The sequence below is a fragment of the Capricornis sumatraensis genome, chromosome 21 (genome assembly GCF_032405125.1).
Source record: "Capricornis sumatraensis isolate serow.1 chromosome 21, serow.2, whole genome shotgun sequence".
Classification (NCBI taxonomy): Eukaryota; Metazoa; Chordata; class Mammalia; order Artiodactyla; family Bovidae; genus Capricornis; species Capricornis sumatraensis.
This window is the reverse complement of record NC_091089.1, coordinates 51188282-51207262: the sequence shown is the minus strand read 5'-3', so window position 1 is coordinate 51207262 and position 18981 is coordinate 51188282. Positions and strand designations below refer to the sequence as shown.

Sequence of the window (18981 nt, the reverse complement as noted above, 5' to 3'; positions counted from 1 at the left end):
CGAGACTAGCAGGATCTGCCAAGTGTGTAAGCTCGGGGAGTTTGCAGGAGGAAGGAGGGTGACGATGAATGAGAAACTTCAGGGCACCAAGCCCGTTGGGCATTGGAAATAAAGTAGTGATACAGGCCACCCTCCCCTGAGGACTCACTTCTTCTTGGGGGCCAAGAGTGATGGGAGACAGGAAGAATGCAAGTTTGTAACTCTGCAGTTAGGGGAAAAAAATTGGGTTAGAGATGGACCCGGCCAAATCTGACTCCCATCTCCTTTTCCTTCGGATTTTATTTTGTTTTTGTTTTATTGTTGCAAATGAAATGCAAAAATGTGCCCTGATCCTCAAAGTGATTTTCTTAACTCTCCGGCAGGTCGTAAAAATAAATGGAGCCAGTGTTGTTTAATACTGAATCTCCCCGAGTGGAGCCAGAGCCCAGCAGAGCCCAAAGGGGGCCCCTCACCCACCTTCCTGTTAGCTGTGGGCAGGTCAGACTGACTCTTGACAGGGCAAAGCTGCTTGACCAAGGTCACAGAGCAGCGGCTTATAGGTAAAGAAGTCTTTTCACTCCTGGCTTCTTGGTGCGAGGGAGCCGGATTCCACACTTGGGGACAGAGTAGGCATAGCGTTTCCAAAGTGGGCTCTGAAGGACACCTTGTTTTTCCCTCTGGTGTTTGGAGAGGACTGGTGTGGCTTTAGAGGCCTGAAGTGGCTGCCCACCCACAGCTCACACAAGGCCGTATTCTGGCCTTGAACCCAGCTCTGCCCTTCAGCAGGTGATGGGTGCCTCCACCTGCCTCAATCCCCCTCCATTAACATCAGGACGCTAACACCATGCAGCTTCACGGGGTCCCCTTTCTGTGAGCCCCTTTCCACTGAGTATAAAGTGTCACCCCAGAACCCTTCTCCCATTTGGGGTGAGGTGAGGGTGTGGTGGGGTGTGGTCTGCATTTTCTGAGCACTTGGAGAACCTCCGAGGTGATATGCCCCCTAAAAGTGGAGAACCTCCAGCATGGCTGCTGGCCAGGCCCGGACCTCTCACGGACTTCTGGCAGATTTTCGTAACACCAGTGAGGCCACTACTGGGAGCTCCGTTTTAGGGAGCCTTGGGAGGCAGATTTGAAGGGAGATGTCTGACTCCATAGCTGGGAGATTGGGCCCAGGGATCTGAAGAAGCGCCCTGGCCTTTGAAGGAGAGCCGTTGGGACCCTCTGCCCATCCCCAAGTCCAGCCACCTCAGTAGAGAACCTTATTGCCAAGCTCTGGGAAGGAAAAAAAAAAAAATCCAACTTTTTCCTTCTGCCTTCTTCCAGCCAGAATTCATTCTTGATCCCTTTGATGCAAGAGCTTGGGGTGGTGGTGATGCGTCTCGTCTCAGCGTTTGCCGGGTACCTGAGAGTTAACCTGAAGCATTTTGAATTAGTTTCAGCCCCCATGGGGAGCTTGTGCTAACCCCCAGAGCTGTCTTTGCTGCCCCCGGAGTCTAGGGGAGCAGCTCTGGCGCCATCTTTCGAGTTCCAGATGAGGCTGTCAACGTGGCCCATTAGAGCTGACCCCAGAACCCAGACTGAGCTCAGACGGCGCAGCAAGCGTTTATGTGTTTCTTTTAGTTTTTGGCCATTTGCTTCCCGAAAACTGAAAACCAGTGAGAGACTTTTCTTTAATTGTGTTGAGGGTGAGATTGGATGGGACGGGTTGGCACTATTATCTCAGTCTCTGTCTCTGGAGTGGGCTGGCTGCTCTCAGAACAGCCAGTTTCCTGCCCAGGGTGGGGACCCAGGCTGACGGGAGCTGTTACCCTTTGGGATGACTGCTTAGGGGGAGCACAGGATGAGGCAACCCTCGATGGCGCCGGGAGTCCCGAGGAGGGAGGACCCTGGACCTGAGAGGCGAGGCGTGGCCGTGTTTGCGTCCCAGGGTTGCTGGGTGTACTGCTGGGCCTGCATGGGGGCCCTCCCGTTGCCCTCCTCGCCTGGGTTCCATCCCCAGCCGCCTGCCCCGCTGGACCACTGTGGGGGCGGGTCGAGGAGGGTGGTGGCTCGAAGACCCATCCCACTGTTGGTAATGAGAATGTTGGATAAGAGAGATTAGTTTCTTTATAATCCAAGTGCCTCTCAGAGAAGAGCATTCCAGCCTCCTGCAGCCCCTGGCAGTGGGCACATAGGGCTCAGTGGGTGCCTGCGGCTGTGACTCTGCTATCTCGGTTTCCCAAGAGCATCCTTGTGAAAAGTCAGATGCCCCTCCCCCACCCCATCAGCACCCCTTCTGTGTGTGGACTCAGCTCGCGTGTGGTGGCCTCACTTCAGACGTTCGCAGGATCCCCCCTGGGTGCTTTGGAACAGCTCTGCCTCTCTGGCCTATGGTCTCCTTCCTAAGCTGGAAACTGGACACGGTACCATCGAGGCCCTGACCTTGACCTTTTCTCTGTCCCTCCAGCTTTTTCTTTTCTTCATCATCTCCTCACACCTTCAACTAAAGAAAAAAATTCCTCTCTTACCTACAGTGTGGCCTTGAGGTCTGGTCACCCTGTGCCATTTCCATTCCGGGCGTGAGATTCATTCATGAGCCTCTGGCTTTCTAGAAGGGTCTGGTCTGTTCATTCATGACCAGGGTAATTAAATAACTCTTTGTGCGAGGCAGGGAGCTCCTTGTTAAGTGGTCTTCCCTAATGCAAGTGCAAACACGAGGCAAAGTCCTTCCCCTTCTCCACACCGCCTCCCCCCTTTTCCTCTTAAAGGGTAGATTTTTATGCTTTAAGGGAAATTGGGAAGTAGGGGGAGAACAACCTTAAAGGAATTTTAGGCCGATTCAGCACTTTTCTGGGGTTGCTCCAAAAATTCCCTGCACTGTAATAAAAAGAAAAAATTGTGAGCAGGCATCTGATTAGTTCGCTTTTTACAACACAGCTTTTCTTTTGGATGCTTTAAAATGCACAAATACGGTTTTAAGACAAACCCCTCTACAGTTTTCTGAGGAGGGAGAAGTTGTTGAAAATACCGGAAAAGGTTATAAAAGCTGAGGGAAATTAACAAGGGACGGTGAGTTGTGCCTTTGGAGATTCAGTATCAGCCCCCAGGATACGAAGACCCTTCCTCGGTCCTTCTAATGAGGTGGGGGGACTTGTTTTTCTGTACACGGCCCTCCTGGCTCCTCACCTCGAAACCTGGGAAGCCCCAGGAGCTGAGCGTCTGCACAGACCTTTGTGGGGAGATGCTTGTGGGCTGCGGGCCTGGTTCAGGGAACTGTGTTTCTCTGAAGATGCTGCTGAGGGCTTCCCAGAAATGTGCCCAGATGCCGGTAGTTCAGGGCTAAGGAGGGGAATCCAAAGTGGCAGTTTGGGGTATTGCACCGTGCTGCTCGATGTGGGCTGCGCCCCCTCTGGCGAAGGGTTTGCGTGAGAGCCTGTTTTGTGCTCAGGGTTAGAGTTCAGGAGCAGCAAGGAGAAGAGGTATCAGGGTACCAGGGGACTGCAGGGTGACATGGGAGGGTTGGTGGGGGTCCTCCTACCCCCTACTCAGGGCACTTTCAGTGGGCTTGCAGGGGGCCTTGTTCACATCCAGGGACACCCGCACGCTGCTGTTTCTCTGGGCTGGGCCATTCACCTCCACAGAAAGAGGCTCTTTGCAGGGGATGTCTGGAAGCAAATTGCTGGGTGGACTGGCGGGCTGCACAGATGAAAGAGAAACCCACCAGAATGCACCACCCCCACTACTGTTGGGACATCAGGCCCCAGCCCCCACCCAGCTTCCCCTGCCCCCCTGAGGCCCAGCAGGCAGACAAGGCCCACACCCAGCTTCCCCTGGCCCTGGGGTCCTGGTACAAGGTCCACTTGATCTTCAGCCCCCTGCCCTCCTCTTCCTCCTCCCCCCCAACCCCCACAAGCCCTCTGCTGGAGAGGGTGCCAGGTTTCAGGGTAGCCACTCCAAGGGTCTCCTCAGCCTCCCTCCCAGCAACTCCTTCTTTTCCAGGCCAGTTTGTTGTCCCCAGTGGGGATAATAGCACTTCTTGCAGTTTGAAACATTCCCCCTCCGACAAGCAGGAGGGGAGGGCAGGCGCCCTGTGCCTTGCAGAGGAGTATCTTCTCCCCCTAAGCAAACTTGGACGCCAGAGCGTTTTTATTTACGTGGCTGTTCTGGGTCTTTGGTGTAGCAGCCGTCAGCCCAACTCCCTCGGCAAGAGGGTTCAAAGATTGCCAGCGCTCACGAGTTTATTAGCAGTTGATGGATACTTTGCAGAAACAAGTTAATGCCTGATGACTCACCTTCTGCTCCGAGCCCTTGTCCCTCTCTTGTTTTTCCATATGTTCCCGTGTGTGTGCACACAAACACACACTCAGAACACACAGTTGAAGCGAATTCACATTCAGGCATATAGCCTCTCTCGTGCTTGTGGTTCAGAAAGGCCCATGAGGGTGGGAGTGGACGGGCCAGGTTTCTGGTGTTGATTTTAGGGGTGGGGGTTGCGGGGAGGCTGGACTCTTAGTCTCCCCATTTTGTGTAGCTGGTGGGGCAGACCTTTGAGAAGGCCGGGTAGGGTGTCTTGGGGACCACAGCTCAGGCTGTCCCAGGGGGTTACCAAACACATTTGTACAGACTTATTCACGGGATATCATGCAAGGCAGGCTGCTGCTTTAAAAAAAACAACAAAAAAAAGGTAATGGAGCTGACTGGTTCCCAGGTCCTGACATGCCTGTGAACGTTGGAAGGAGTTGGTGTACTGAGCTGCGCTGGTTACCCAGCCTGCCAGGGCAGCAGGACACGGGCCCCATCCCTGCTCCAGCCCTGGCCTCTGTGCTGATACCCCGGCATCGCCCAGGCGCTAAAACCCAGGGGTTCCACAGTCAAAGAGGCCCGAACCAATCCAGAGATGTCTCACACCACCCCCAACCTTGGTGTCCCAAGCCCCCCACCCCAGTACGTGAAAGGCAAGGACTGCAGGGAGTGAAAGGCAAGGACTGCAGGGAGGGCGGGAGGAGGAGAAGGCTGCCTGCCCAGCCTTTCCCCATTTTTGTTAACAAATACAAGACTTCCGGTCTCCGCCCTGCCACCACAAACCACAGCGTTCCTGCAGCCTGGCCGGGCTGGGGGAGATTTATGGTTCCCAGTCTGAGGCCTGCCCCGCCGGCTCCAGCTTAAAGAGGAAGGAGGAGTTGGAATGCCAGCCGCTGGAGGGCCCCCCCTTCCCTTCCATGGATCCCCCTTTTAAAGACACCCACCCCCATCCCCAGCGCCTGTTCAGGAAAAATCACCTTGCCAGAATCACCCGTCTCCCCTGCTGCCTGTGGGTAGAAGCATCGTCTAGAAAGGCAGGGGTGGGGCCTCCAGGGGAGGAGGGGAATGGGAGGGGGCAGGGCGCAGGGTTGAGTTGCTTCTCTGGAGGGAGGGGGAAAAGGGGGATGCCTGCTAGAAGGGCCTGCAAGCGCGGCCGAACCCACTGTAGATGTGCTGTCTTCTGTCTGGGCTGTGACACCAGGGTGCATGCTGTGATTTGGCGTGGAGACGTGAACTCACCCTTTGTGTACAGATCTGCTGCTGACGGACACGCTGAAAGTTGTGTTTCTATTAAGAAGCTAGGGTTTTTTTTTTTTCACCCTAAACCACCTCCACTAAAGTTTTTCTGGACAGTGATCCCTTATGACCAAGGCACTGATCTGAGAACCGGGTGACAGGCTCAGAGACTCTAGCAGGTGTTCCTGGGGTCCAGGTCTGGCTCTTTCGTCCCTGGAGCCTGAGGGAAAGAAAGCTTTCTGAGTCCAGGTTTTCTCATGAGGATGACTTGAGGCTGGAGCCTCTGGCCTTCAAGGTTCCATCCCGTTGAAAAGAACTGAAATTCTGGACCATCCATGTAAAACACCTTCTCTAGCCCTAAAACCAGGGCCAGCCAACTTACTGAGAGGTCTTTGCTTCTGAGCTCTGCAAGGATGGGGCTTTGGCTTTGGCCAGGTGGGCACATGTCCTGTGTTCTTGATAGAGTCGGGGGGATGGGGGGAATGAAGGGAAGAGACTCCCCAGTGAGCCCCGTGCATAGAGGCAAGGCTCTTCCATCACGGGGTCGAGCTTTCCAGACTCCCCGTAGGAGGACTGTCCAGCCTGCATCACAGCCAGCCACCTCATACCTCCTTCTGTCTTGCACTGAAACACAGACCAATCTTGGGGGTGTATGTATGTGTGTGTCTTTGTTTCAGGAGGAAGAGGAGAAGGCCAGTCTCCATCACCACTGATTATGTCTGCCTTTTTTCTGTCTGTTTTCCAGATTCCCAACTTCTTCTGGAGCCTGGGGATCGGTCACACTGGTGCGTGGTGGCATACTGGGAGGAGAAGACGAGAGTGGGGAGGCTCTACTGTGTCCAGGAGCCCTCCCTGGACATCTTCTATGATCTACCTCAGGGGAATGGCTTTTGCCTCGGACAGCTCAATTCAGACAACAAGAGTCAGCTGGTGCAGAAAGTACGGAGCAAAATCGGCTGTGGCATCCAGCTCACGCGGGAAGTGGACGGCGTGTGGGTGTACAACCGCAGCAGTTACCCCATCTTCATCAAGTCGGCCACACTGGACAACCCGGACTCCAGGACGCTGTTGGTGCACAAAGTGTTCCCCGGTTTCTCCATCAAGGCCTTTGACTACGAGAAGGCGTACAGCCTGCAGCGGCCCAACGACCACGAGTTCATGCAGCAGCCGTGGACCGGCTTCACCGTGCAGATCAGCTTCGTGAAGGGCTGGGGCCAGTGTTACACTCGCCAGTTCATCAGCAGCTGCCCGTGCTGGCTGGAGGTCATCTTCAACAGCCGGTAGCCACGCGGGGAGAGGGCAGAGCGGGCCCAGTCCAAACGACTTTGCTGCTAATATTTCCCTCCTGAGTGCTTGCTTTTCATGCAAACTCTTTGGTCATTATTCCCCCCCCATCCCCCCCCCACCGCCTACCCTCCTTCTCGCCGTCCTTGTTTATGTTGTTTTGTTCTTTGAGAAATAGCTTATGAAAAGAATTCTTGGGGTTTGGAGGGGCGGAGAGTGGTATGGTTGGCAGAACACTGCGATACGAAAAAGGGGAAGCAAAAAAATCAGCACCACCATACACCGTGTAAATGGGGGAGCAGGCCCCACCCTTGGGGCCATCACTACCCTTGTCAGGGGGCGGGGTGTGCGTGCGTCAGTGCGTCCGTGCGTGCACGTATGTAGACGAGGGAAAGTGGTGTGATCTGTTTCCTACGCGTGTTGCCTGCTGAGAGGTTTGTGTCTCCTTTGCCCTTTGGACAGGCTCAGTGGGGCAGCGGGTGTCCCAGCAGAAGGCTGTGTCCCCAGAGCCTGGGGAAGCCCCCACCCCGCCTCGCCCCTTCTCGGACATTGGCCTGTCCGAAGGCTTCTCCGAAGCCGTCCCACCAGAGGCCGGACCAGAACCCGTTTCCCCATGCTGCCTCACTCCCCTCTGGCCACCCCGCTGCCATCGTCATAGCTGTCTGTCTTGGCCATCTGCTCCTGGACATCTCTGGGATGGGCTTCCCAAGGGTTGCCGGGGCAGCCCCGTCACAGTATTGCTCACCCAGCGCCCTCTCAGGCCCCTCCGCCTCTTTCCTGCCCTGGTTACATCAGGTTTTTCCTGGACTCACAAAGCCAGCTCAGCACTTTCCTCCCCTCCGTAGCCTGTGTGTTGAGCTCTGCTGTTAGACCAGCGAGGGGAGCAGCCCCCTACCCCCCACCCCCTACCCCTTCCCACCAAGAAGGAGTCGGTCCATCTTAACCCAAGGTACCATCCTGAGCTGACACCTAACCCTATCATTTCTTCTACAACTCATACACTCGTATGATACGTTGACACTGCTCTTAGCTCAATGAGCATGTTTAGACTTTAACATAAGCTATTTTTCTAACTACAAAGGTTTAAATGAACAAGAGAAGCATTCTCATTGGAAATTTAGCATTGTAGTGCTTTGAGAGAGAAAGGACTCCTGAAAAAAAACCTGAGATTTATTAAAGAAAAAATGTATTTTATGTTATATATAAATATATTATTACTTGTAAATATAAAGACGTTTTATAAGCATCATTATTTATGTATTGTGCAATGTGTATAAACAAAATAAAGAAAAGATGCACTTTGCTTTAATATAAATGCAAATAACAAATGCCAAATTAAAAAAAGATAAACACAAGGTTGGTGTTTTTTTCTATGGGTGTTATCACCTGGCTGAATGTTTTTCTAAAGGAGTTTATGTTCCATTAAACAGTTTTTAAAATGTATACTTGATCCATGTTGTCCTCCAGCTCCTTTTTCTTCTGACGGGGGGAGGGTGGGATGCAGCCATCAGAATTCAGGACTCTTGGGAGTCTCCCAGAGCTTGGTGGGGGAAGAAGCCTGGTCGGGGGAAGCAGAGAAGGGAGAGACATCCAAAACCGCTTGGTCTTTCTCAGATCCTTAGGCAGGTGTCCTCAATTTGTAACGGGTCAACCTTGGGGAGCCCTCAGTTGCAAGGGCAGCTGATTTTTTAAAGCCTGAAGAGTTGAGAAAAGGGGATGTCATCTCAAATGACGGGGAGGAGGTTTCCCTGAGAGAGGTAAAGCCCCAAGCACTTGGGCCCCTTGCTTCCTGCTTGTTAACGCCTCGATTTACATTAAATCCTGAGACTAGTGCAACTTTCCCAGAGGAAGGTCACTGCCACCCTGGGTTCCAGGACAGATTCCCTGAGGGCTGAAGCCCTGGGGTTGAGATGAGGCGGGGGCTGAGTGTTGGTGGGTGGAGGTCTCTCCAAGGTCTGCCAAGTCCTGTACTGGGCACTTGGGGAGCTGGAGTTGGCTGGAAGGAGTCCAGTCCCACTCTCCCTCTGCAAACACTCTTCCAGATCTCTAATCCCTCGTCCCAGGCCAGCTTAGCTGTAGTGGCATCGGCTGGTAAACTGCCCCTTCGGGACTGCCCGTTGGATTTCCACTGCTTGATCTGAGCCACATTTTAGGTCTCTCACACAAGAAATTGTCCAAATCAGGTGTCAAACAAGGCTGTTTTCGTGTCTCTGAGAGTCTTGAACCTTAAAATTTTGGATATTGCAAACTGATACAGTTTCAGAAAAAAAGGTTTTTGGAGGGCCAAAATAGGATGGCCAAGTTTTCATTTTGCCAAATGACGCAAAGCATTACAGCCTACTGGCACCACTACTTTAATTCAAGGGAATTTTACAACTGTGTAGCAAGAAATGTGTGTGTGTGTGTGTGTGTGCTTAGTAGCTCAGACATGTCAGATTCTTTGCAACCTCATGGACTGTAGTCCACCAGGCTCCTCTGTCCATGGGATTCTCTAGGCAAGAATACTGGAGTGGGTAGCCAGTCCCTTCTCCAGGGGATCGTTCTAACCCAAGGATCGAACCCAGGTGTCCTGCATTGCAGGCAGATTCTTTACCATCTGAACCACCAGGGAAGCCAAATGGTCATTTGGGCCAGCTTGTTCCATGAGGTGATGGGGAACTCACCACCACTCGAGGCAGCTCTTTATCAGTTGAACTGAAACCTGCCTCGGTTTATTCTCGTTCTGCAACCTGGAATAAGTGTAAAATCCCATGTCTGGAAAACACCCAAGGAGGGCTCTAATTAACTCCCGGGTGGTAGTGGTGGAGGAGGGGTGGGGTGGAAGGTGTTACATTAGGGAGCTGTCAAAGGCATTTTTGTTTGCTCTTAACTTGCATCAGCATGCCAGGAAGCTCTTTAATAATAATAATAGCTACCATTTATTGAATGCTTAGCTGGTTGCCAGCCATGATGTTAAGCATTTAAGAGAATTATTTAATCCTCACTAGGACCCCCTGCAAAACTGAAGGCTCTGAGAGGTTAAAAGACTTGCCCAAGGTCATCTGGTGAGGAAGTGCTTGGGGTGGGGGGCAGGGCCCAATTCTGGCCCTACTTTTTAGTCTATACTCTGTAGAGATGTTATTTGGGTTGCCTCAAAGCAGGCGGAGGTGGGCCCCTTGCTGCGGGCCAGGCAAGCTGCATGGGCAGGGCTTCTGGGTTCAGAGGAAAGAGCTGTGGCATCACCTTCACGCCCTCCTCTGTCACCTGGACTTAACTCTCAGCTCATCAGGCTGGAACTGGGCTGCTGGCAAGTGGACTCCCGTGGGACTGCTGACTCTGAGTCAGGGAAAGAGGAGTACTTAGGGGAGACCCCATATTTCTGGTATGCAGCACTGAGCGGCCGTCACCAGAGCCAGCCCCTGGGCACCTGCTGTGTGCCAGGACGTGTAGGGGGCACGTGGCCTCGATGGTGCTGGAGGACAAGACGCCTGCACCTGAGGGTGGTCAGCAACACGGGCAGAATTTGTTGAGCAAGGAGCTAGGAACTTCAGCCCAGATGGAGTTCAGATTCGTGGAGGGAAGGACCAGACCAGACGCTCCCTAGAAGGGACGTTTCCCTACCGCCTGATTCTCCTTCCTTTCCCAGCTCACCAGTCAGATTTGGGGTGCATCATAGGTTATGCCCTCTGCTCTCTTCTCAGGCCACATCCTGTCCTGAGGTGGCAACACCACTCAGGTACCTTCATCTCCCCCAAGCTGCGAGGCCTCAGCTGCCCACTCCCATCATGAAGAAACAAACCAGATCCTGTCCTCCCTGCCTCAGTCCGTCCATGGTTAGAAATGCAAACCTTTCTCACGTATGTTGCCTTGCTCTGTCCCCACTCATATGATTTAGTTCAGGGCTGTCTAGAGCCCCCTTGGCCTTCCTTCCTCTGCTCCAGGTTCCCCTTCAGCGTCTGCCCCCACCAATCTCGTGCTTTAACCCCTCAACACACACACACACACCCTCAGTCTTGGTACCTGCGTGTATGGTGACTTGCAGTTCACACCTTACTTGCGTGTTTCTAAGCAAGAGCTTTCCAGCTCTTTCTTCAATCGACTTCTTACCCTTCAAGATGCAACTCAGACTAGACCTCCTTCAGGGAACCTCTCCCTTAAAAATTTCTGCTCTAAAGAGACATCAGTGGAGCTTCTCTTCCCTACTGAACAGTAAGTTTTTGTCACTCTGGGATCTCAGTTGGGGCCCCTCTTAGGATCCAGTGCCCTAAAAATTTCTGGTATGGTGTTCAGACAGGGCTTGTCCCAACAAGGGAGGGAGACACAGAATTGTGGGCTTAGCTTGGAATGGAAATAATAATACCCAGCACTGATTGTGTTCTGATTATGCAGTAAGTAGTGTCCCAGGCATTTTACATTGGTATCGTCCCGTATAATTCTTACTACCATCTTAAAAGTAGCTACATTATCGCGAGGCCCTGTTCGACATGAAGAAATGGAGGTTAGAGAGCTGCCCAGGTCCCCCAGGTGGTAAGTGATGGTGTCAGCTTTCATCACTTCTATGGTATCTCATCTCCATGGGCAGGCTTGGGTCAAGAGTGACGGAATAGGGCTGATATTTTTTTTCTAAAACAAGGTCCAGTTGAAAGGACCAGGCTGATCTGATTGCTGAGCACCTGAGTTTTGGACAGCTACAGATCGGTGTTCACCAAGGGTCTTCCCAGTGCATGCCCTGCCGGGGCCCCACTGTGGCAATGCAGAAGCCGACCTTGGCCAAGCTCTGGAAGAGGCGTTCCTCCCACAGGTGAGTGACTTGCCCAGGACACCCACATATATAGTCTGGGGGCAGGGAAGGATGGAACTGCCCCCAGGCCCACAGCAAGCAGACTTCCTGATGGTGAGGCCCCCACCCTCAGCCTCCAGAGGATCTTTCTGCCCGCTTGCGTGTTGTCAGAGCAGCTGCCCTGGAAGCGCGGCTCTAGACAGTGACCGCATGAGCGCCGGGGCAGGTGGGTGTGGGGTCTGACTCATGGGATGTGACTCAGGGTCCTGGGTGTTGGAGTCAGAGAGACTGCGGTGGGGGTGCTCACTTGGGTAAGTCACTAACCTCTCTGAACCCATTTCTGAAACATCAAATGGGCATTATACCTGCCTTGTGGGGCCAGGGGAGGGGGGGAATTAGTAAGGAAATACATTGAAGAGCCAGCCATTGGGTGGTTAGGCTGAACCAGGTGGGGTTGCTACGATCTGACGGTTTAGACCTCCCCAAAAGGCAATTTCATATCATTTAATCTACTGGATGCTCAATTCAAAGCAGTGGCAGTTAGGAGTCCCCAACCTTCTTTTTCCCTAGGAGCTACAGGCAGGGGCTGTGCAACCAGAGGGCTGAGAAAAGGCGGCAGGGGTGATCAATACTGAGGCCATTCCCTGCTCCTCAGGGTCCCAGCAAACTGCCAAGTCCAGGTCAGAGCAGGCAATGAGGGCCGGCGGGAGCCCGGGGAGGGGGCCTGGGGTGCCCCAGGCTCTGGAGAAGGGGGCATGGGCCCCGGGCAGCGCCCATCGAGCTGAGCAGCCCGCATGGCCCTGGGTTTTCCTGGTGCTGGAGCAGCAAGCTTGAGTAGCCAACTCAGCAGTTTTCTCAACCAGAAGCGCCCCCCTCTCTCTTTCTGAAAGTAATGATTTTCTAAAAATGGATTCCCTCCCCTCCCCCCCAGCTGCAATTAATCCAGTGAATGTGAAGTAGCCGCTGGAGGAGGCCCTCGTGAGTTCAGACCAGCACAAGCACTTTGATTCAGGAACGATTCACGGCTAGGGATGAGGGGTGGGAGAGGGTGCATGTCCTGGGTGCCAGATTGGGCTCACTGTGGGGTTTGTTTAGCGCCCTTTGGAGCCACAGAGATAAGAGCTGCGGGGTTCTTTCTAGGGAGACTGTGTGAGGAGACTTCCTCGGGATTTGAGAGTGGAAGAATCTCAGTCCCAAGCTCCGAGATCATCCCATAGACACGCATGCCCGCCCCAGGCCAGCCAGACGAAGTTGATAAATAAACCTGGGGCACTTGTCTGGAGCTGCCTTCAAAAAAAAAAAAGAAAAAATTAAGTTGAAGTATTGCAAAGAGTTGGACATGACTGAGCGAGCGACTTTCACACACACACACACATAGTTGATTTATAATATTGTGTCCATTTCTGCCATACAGCAAAGTGCAGCAGTTACACACATATACACATATGTTAAGTTATACACATATACACATCCTTTTAAAAAAATTATTTTCAGTAGGAGCTGCCTTTTTAAGGAGCTTTGGGGGAGAAAGAATGTGATTGTCTTATCCTAAGACAAGCCCGAGTGTGTTATGTAGAACAATGCAAACGACATGAATACTTCAGTGAAACGACAAGACACAGGGAGGATGTGTCTTTGTTCCCAGTGTTGCTTTTAGCATGGGTCCAGGCCCATGTGGGCACTTCAGTGGAGAAGGATAAGATGGAATTTATGCCCTGGATTTACAGGTGGGACACAAAGGCCCTGGAGGTAGAAACAGACTGTGTCTCTAAGGGCTGCACTGAACCTAAGAGAAAGTATGGCTGATCTGTAGACAGAGATATTACATTTGTTCTCAACAGTGCAGAGATTCCTTTCACACACATCTCTTAAGAGAGTCCAGATGGGACCTTCTGGAAGAAGGAACAGAGGTTGGACTTGAGACACCCAGCCAACAGGTAGCAAGAACACACCTGGCAGTTCTGAAATCTCTCCCAGGGCTTTTCCCCACCCCCCAAGCATGGCACTTGCTTGCTCTGCGCAACAACCCTTTAAAACTCCTTCCACTCCATCAGCCTTCGGGGTCCCGGTATCAATAAGTGGCTGTGGCAGAGACATTTCATTCTCAGACATTTTCTCTGTACCTCTGTGGCCCCCATTTCCCAGCCTCCCTTGCAGTTTGTCTGCGGCCATGTGACTAGTTCTGGCCAATGGGCCTCAAGGGGAGGTACCTTGTGCCCCCTCTGGGCTAAAGCCCTGAAGAACTAGTGAGTGGTGATCCAGCGTCTCTCTCTCCCTCTGTCACCTGGAAGAGGGAGGCATGAGATGAAGTCACTGGATCCCTGAATCACTGCCCTGGAAGCCGCTGTGCCTGCAAAAGGCTGTTTGAAGGTACTTTTTTGTGTCACTGACTGAGATTGAGTGACTTGCCATCCAAATGAACCCATGGCCCATTCCACCCACACAGACACTACACTCAATCTGTCTTGCTTTCCTCTTTTCATGGAGATTTGTCCTGTATCTCTAACAGCACTGGAGTTCCTTGAGGTCAGGCAGCAGCTTACATTCTTACTTGAATCACATCTTTTATCACCCCAAGCCCAGCTCTGGGCTCATAATAGGTGCTTAGTAATTGCTATGATTGATGTGAACTGAGGGGCTTTCCCCACTCGTGTCCCTGGAGGGGTTGCTGGTTGCCCTCCAAGGGCAGTCTCCCCAGGCTCTCCAAAGATGCATGGAAATTCCCCCTTGCTCACGCTTAACCTGCTAAAACCCTCCCCACCCTGGAAGCCCCTCCCCACCCTCCTCCTCAAACCACTCATCTCCACAGGAGCAAGGAACTGTTCTAGCTCAGGCCACTGTCAGTGTAGATCCTGCCAAGGCCAGAGCCTCCTGGGCTCCCTCACTCAGCCAAGGAGAGAGAAATTTCCAGAGCTCAGCTGAATGCGTCAGAGAGCATTCCCAGCACACAGTTCCTCAGCCCTGGTCTGCGTTACTTGTGCCATATGAATTACATGTCTGGGGCTTCCTTGGTAGCCCAGATGGTAAAAGGTCTGCCTGCAATGCAGGAGATACAGGTTTGATCCCTGGGTCAGGAAGATCCCCTGGAGAAGGAAATGACTACCCACACAAGTATTCTTGCCTGGAGAATCCCATGGACAGAGGAGCCTGGCAAGCTACAGTCCACGGGGTCCCAAAGAATCGGACATGACTGTGACTGATGCTTTCAATTTCACTTTTCATTTACATATTTAACATTTTATTATCTATCTGTTAGTCTGGTTATTGTCTGACTCCCTTAGCAGACTGTAAGCTCTGTCCTGCCACATCCCCAGTGTCCAGTACAGTGCCCTGGACATAGTAGGCACTCCACAAATGTTCCTTGGATGAATCAGTGTGGAATGATTAGTCAACTTTCCAAATGAAATACATTCAAGTTTCAGATGAATTCAGTTTTCCCCCAAGAAAAGTAGGTTTGTACTGTACTTGCTTCATAATATTTGTGAAAAGAAAGAGTACATTCTTATATTTTTTCCCCAAAAGGTATATGCAAAACTTTTGCCTCTTGGGGACTTCCCTGGTGGTCCAATGGTTAAGAATCTGCCTGCCAATGCAGGCAGGCAATGAAACCGTTCTGTCTCCAGTCTGGGAAGATTCCACATGCCACGGGGCAACTAAGCCCAGGCACCCCAACTACTGAAGCCCTCATGCCCTGGAGCCTGTGCTCTGCAACAAGAAAAACCACCGTAATGAGAAGCCCAAGGACCACAACTAGAGAGAGCCCACGAGCAGCAACAAAGACCCAGTGCAGTCATAAATAAATAAATAAAAACTCTGCCTCTTCGAGTAATGGTAACAGCTGCTACCATAAGCATAATAATAACAGCAGCCTGTATATAGAGTTTTTGTACCAGGCACTCTGAGCAGAGCACTTGGTGTTGTCTCTAAGGTAAGGGTTGTCATTAGCCCATTTTACAGGTGAGGAAATGGAGAACCAGGGAGGAATAGGGCAGGAATCCCTGTCTGCTTAACTCCACGGTTCTTGTTCTGAGTCCTGAGCCCCCATGGGAAGCTGCAACTTTGAAAGAGCAGTTTTTCTGGTTTCTTTCCTTGAGGTTAAGATACATCCTGAGGCCAAGGTTCTGCAACTGGAGACTCCAGGGGTGTCTCTCCCAGGAGACTTGCTATGTAGTCAGGCTGTCCCATCCCATCAGGGTCTGGAATCTTTGCTGCGTCAAGGCCCCATATCATCAGCACCAGATCTTCTAATGACACGCTGAAGCCTGGGAAATAACAGTGCCCAGGAGACTTGTCCCGGAGGCCTTGCTCAGGGTAATTCCAGAGCAGGAGAGAATGCTGGGAATAACAAGAAAACCAGAGTCAGGCTGCCAGCCTTAGGTAATGGAACGGTGTGTTCTGGCCATGGAGCATGGGGGATGGATAATTTTATTTTCTAAAACAGATTTTTTTCCCTAAATTTTAAAAATACTGAAAAATGCAAAATCAAAAGTAAAAATGATAGTCTTCTCATCGAAAATTATGGCTTTCAATGCCACTCCCCAGAAATGAGGACGATTACAGGAGGCTTTGATTCATCTTCTGAAGCTGGCCTCTGCTTCTACGTATGCACATAGACAATTTTCATGAATGGAGTCAAGTTTTGCATATTGGCCTGCAAACTGCTTCTGTCACTTAATGATGCATCAGATATTTCTTGCTTGACTAGTATTGGAGCTGAACTTAGAGGATGCTAGCATTCATTTAAAAGGTGAATACCACTTGATGCTGAACCGGAGTGAAGGTATGGAGCAACTGGAACTCTCTTCTGAGGATGGTGGGGATAACGAACAATTGGTTTAACCATTTTTGGAAAACTGCTTGCCACTGTCTACTAAAACTAATCATACCCGCATCAGAAATGCATACATACCTTCACCAAAAGGCCTGGGCAAGAATATTCCCAGCAGCACTATTCAAATAGCTGCAATTCAAAAGTCCATCAAAAACAGAGTGAATTTTTAAAAATGCGGTTTATTTATACAGTGGATGTCATATAGCAGTGGAAAGGAAAGAACTATAACTGCACACAAGAGCAAATCTCACAGGTGTGGTGCTCAGCTAAAGAAGCCAGACACACAAAACCCATACGGTATGATTCCATTTGTATAAAGTTCAATGTCAGGCCAAATGAGTCTATGGTTTTAGATGTCAGGAAGGGGCACGAGAGGAACTTCTGGGGGCTAACGTGCTGTTTCTTAATCTTAATCTACTGGCTATTCACATGGGATGTTCCATTTGTCAGAATTCACTGAGCTGTACACTTACACTGAAGATTTGTGTACTTTTCTGTAGGTGTCATACTTCAGTTAGAGTCTATTTTCCAAAGAGAGGCTCAGTGGCATTCAGTCCCTTCCCCCGAAATCAGTCCTGTTTCCCCTAGGTTTGCCCGTTTCTTTCTCTCTTCCAGAACCTTCGGAGCACACACAGCAGGCATGGTGTGTCGCCATTGGTCCTGTGGGGCAGAGAGAGGAAAAGTCGACCTTCAGGTCCTGGAAGCCCTGGTGGGACCCAGTGGCCAGCCTTGGGAGAGCACTCAGGCTGCACCGCCCCCCAGGCTTGCTCCGATGGTCAGCGGGCAGCAGAGGGAGGAGGAAGCGGAGGAGGGAGAGCTGTGGGAGGAGGAAAAGGGGTTACTGTCCGCGTGACTGTTTTGGGGTCTGACAAAGAGGCTTGTGGCTTGGCAGCGTCCTGAGGGCTGGAATTTCTGGGGTCCAAGGTATCATCACAACCAGGTAACTACTTCTACTACTGTTATCATTGCAAATAGTAGCTATATACATCTCTCCATTCAATCCTTTTTTTTTTTTCCCCCATGCCACGTGGTATGTGAAGTTTTCGTTCCCCAACCAGGGGTCAAATTCATCCCCTCTGCAGTGGAAGCATGGCATCTTAACCCCTGGACCACCAGAAAAGTCCCCATTTTAATCCTTTCAGTGTAGAGTTATATGTACCCCATGTACATGTGAGAGGCTCACATATGTGCAGTTAGGCCCCTGACTACAATATTCCACCCACCTCTGCTTAATTTTGATTCTCTAGTTGTTCATTTGGGGGCCTGCTAGGTGCCAGACTCTGTTGGACCCTGAAGTATACAAATTGGTGTGGTACACTCTCTGCACTGTCTCCGCAGGATAGTAATCCATTGCCTGCTTATTCAAACCAATGTTCATTGTTCTATGTCATATCTTAAGGTGCTCCAAATAGGTAAATGTGTAAATAAAATTTCATTTGTTTTGCTGTTCAGCAAAACTTGGCAAGTTAGGTTCACTAAAATTTAGACTAAATTAACAAAAAGGAAAAAGAACTTTGAAAGTTATCTTTGGTTCCACGATCACGTTGAACCTGTTGACATCTGAGCACAGGACTTTTTAAAGAGCACATTCACATGTGACCACCACAGAAGTAGGTACTCAAAGAAAAGTTAAATTGTTATAAAATAACACTATATTGTTTCGTAAACTGTACCGTCCTTCACACACTGGATAATCTAATGAGATCATGTTCAAGTAGCACTGCTTCTTCTAATGTCTTTTTCATCATTAGAGGGTGAGGTGGTATGTGTATCAATTTTTTTCCATATAGTTTGCATTTCTTTTGTGAATGTCTTATTTGTATCTCTGGCCTGTTTTTTCTTTGGTTTGTCATTCTTTATGGCCACTTATTTTTTAAGGAATTAAAAACTTTTTTCCAAGTTTATGCACAAAATTTTTAAAGTCAAAGATAATTGAAAGTTTTACAGTGAAATATAGCAGTCCCTCGTCCTTTCTTTCTTCCCCTGAGTTTCCCAGAAATAGCCCTTTCAACTCTTCCAGCTGTTTCGTTTGGTATTTATCACCATATCTCTTTTTCATTTTAGTATATAAAAGTATTTTATTCATTTAAAATGTAAACATAATTTATATTCATTATCAAATATTCAAAAGCTACCAAAGTATGTTAAGAAAAATGTTAAAGCCCTTTCCAGCATCTTCAGTGTTACTTTTCAGGGGTAAATTACATTACCACTATGATTTTATCACCACATTTCTAAATTATATTATATTTCTTGATGCATTAATTTCAAATATTATTTGTTAACTTTCGACTAACTTTCTAGGTCGAGATCACTGTCTTGAATCCTCGTACTACTTGTCTTTTCATCAGTAGTCAACACTAACACTATTGGAGCTATGCCCATCTTGTTCACTGTAATGGATGGAGGGTACTATGGTTGCATTTCTTTCCTTACACATCTCTGGTGTGCTTGGAGTTAAGCTTTGCCTAGATTCTTTTCATTGGTTTAGAGTTCACTGTGGGTTTTGCCGTTGCTTTCCATGCCCTTCAGGCACTTCTCAGTGTACCTCCAGCCCTTCTAGACTTTTCCTCAAGGTCAGACGTATCAGACAATTTGCCAGCACGATGTC

The 18981-nt window shown here is 50.4% G+C and overlaps 1 protein-coding gene across 2 annotated transcripts in view; it reads left to right on the top strand.

Annotated features, from left to right (window-relative positions):
* The window catches only part of SMAD7 (SMAD family member 7), a 28331-nt gene extending 20155 nt beyond the window's left edge, over positions 1–8176 (top strand). For both annotated transcript variants that reach the window (XM_068993592.1, XM_068993591.1), the window contains exon 4: positions 6242–8176. In XM_068993592.1, the coding sequence (XP_068849693.1) occupies positions 6242–6780 (539 nt within the window). In that variant the 3' untranslated portion in view covers positions 6781–8176. The remainder of the gene's footprint in view (positions 1–6241) is intronic.
* Positions 8177–18981: the final 10805 nt, after the last annotated feature.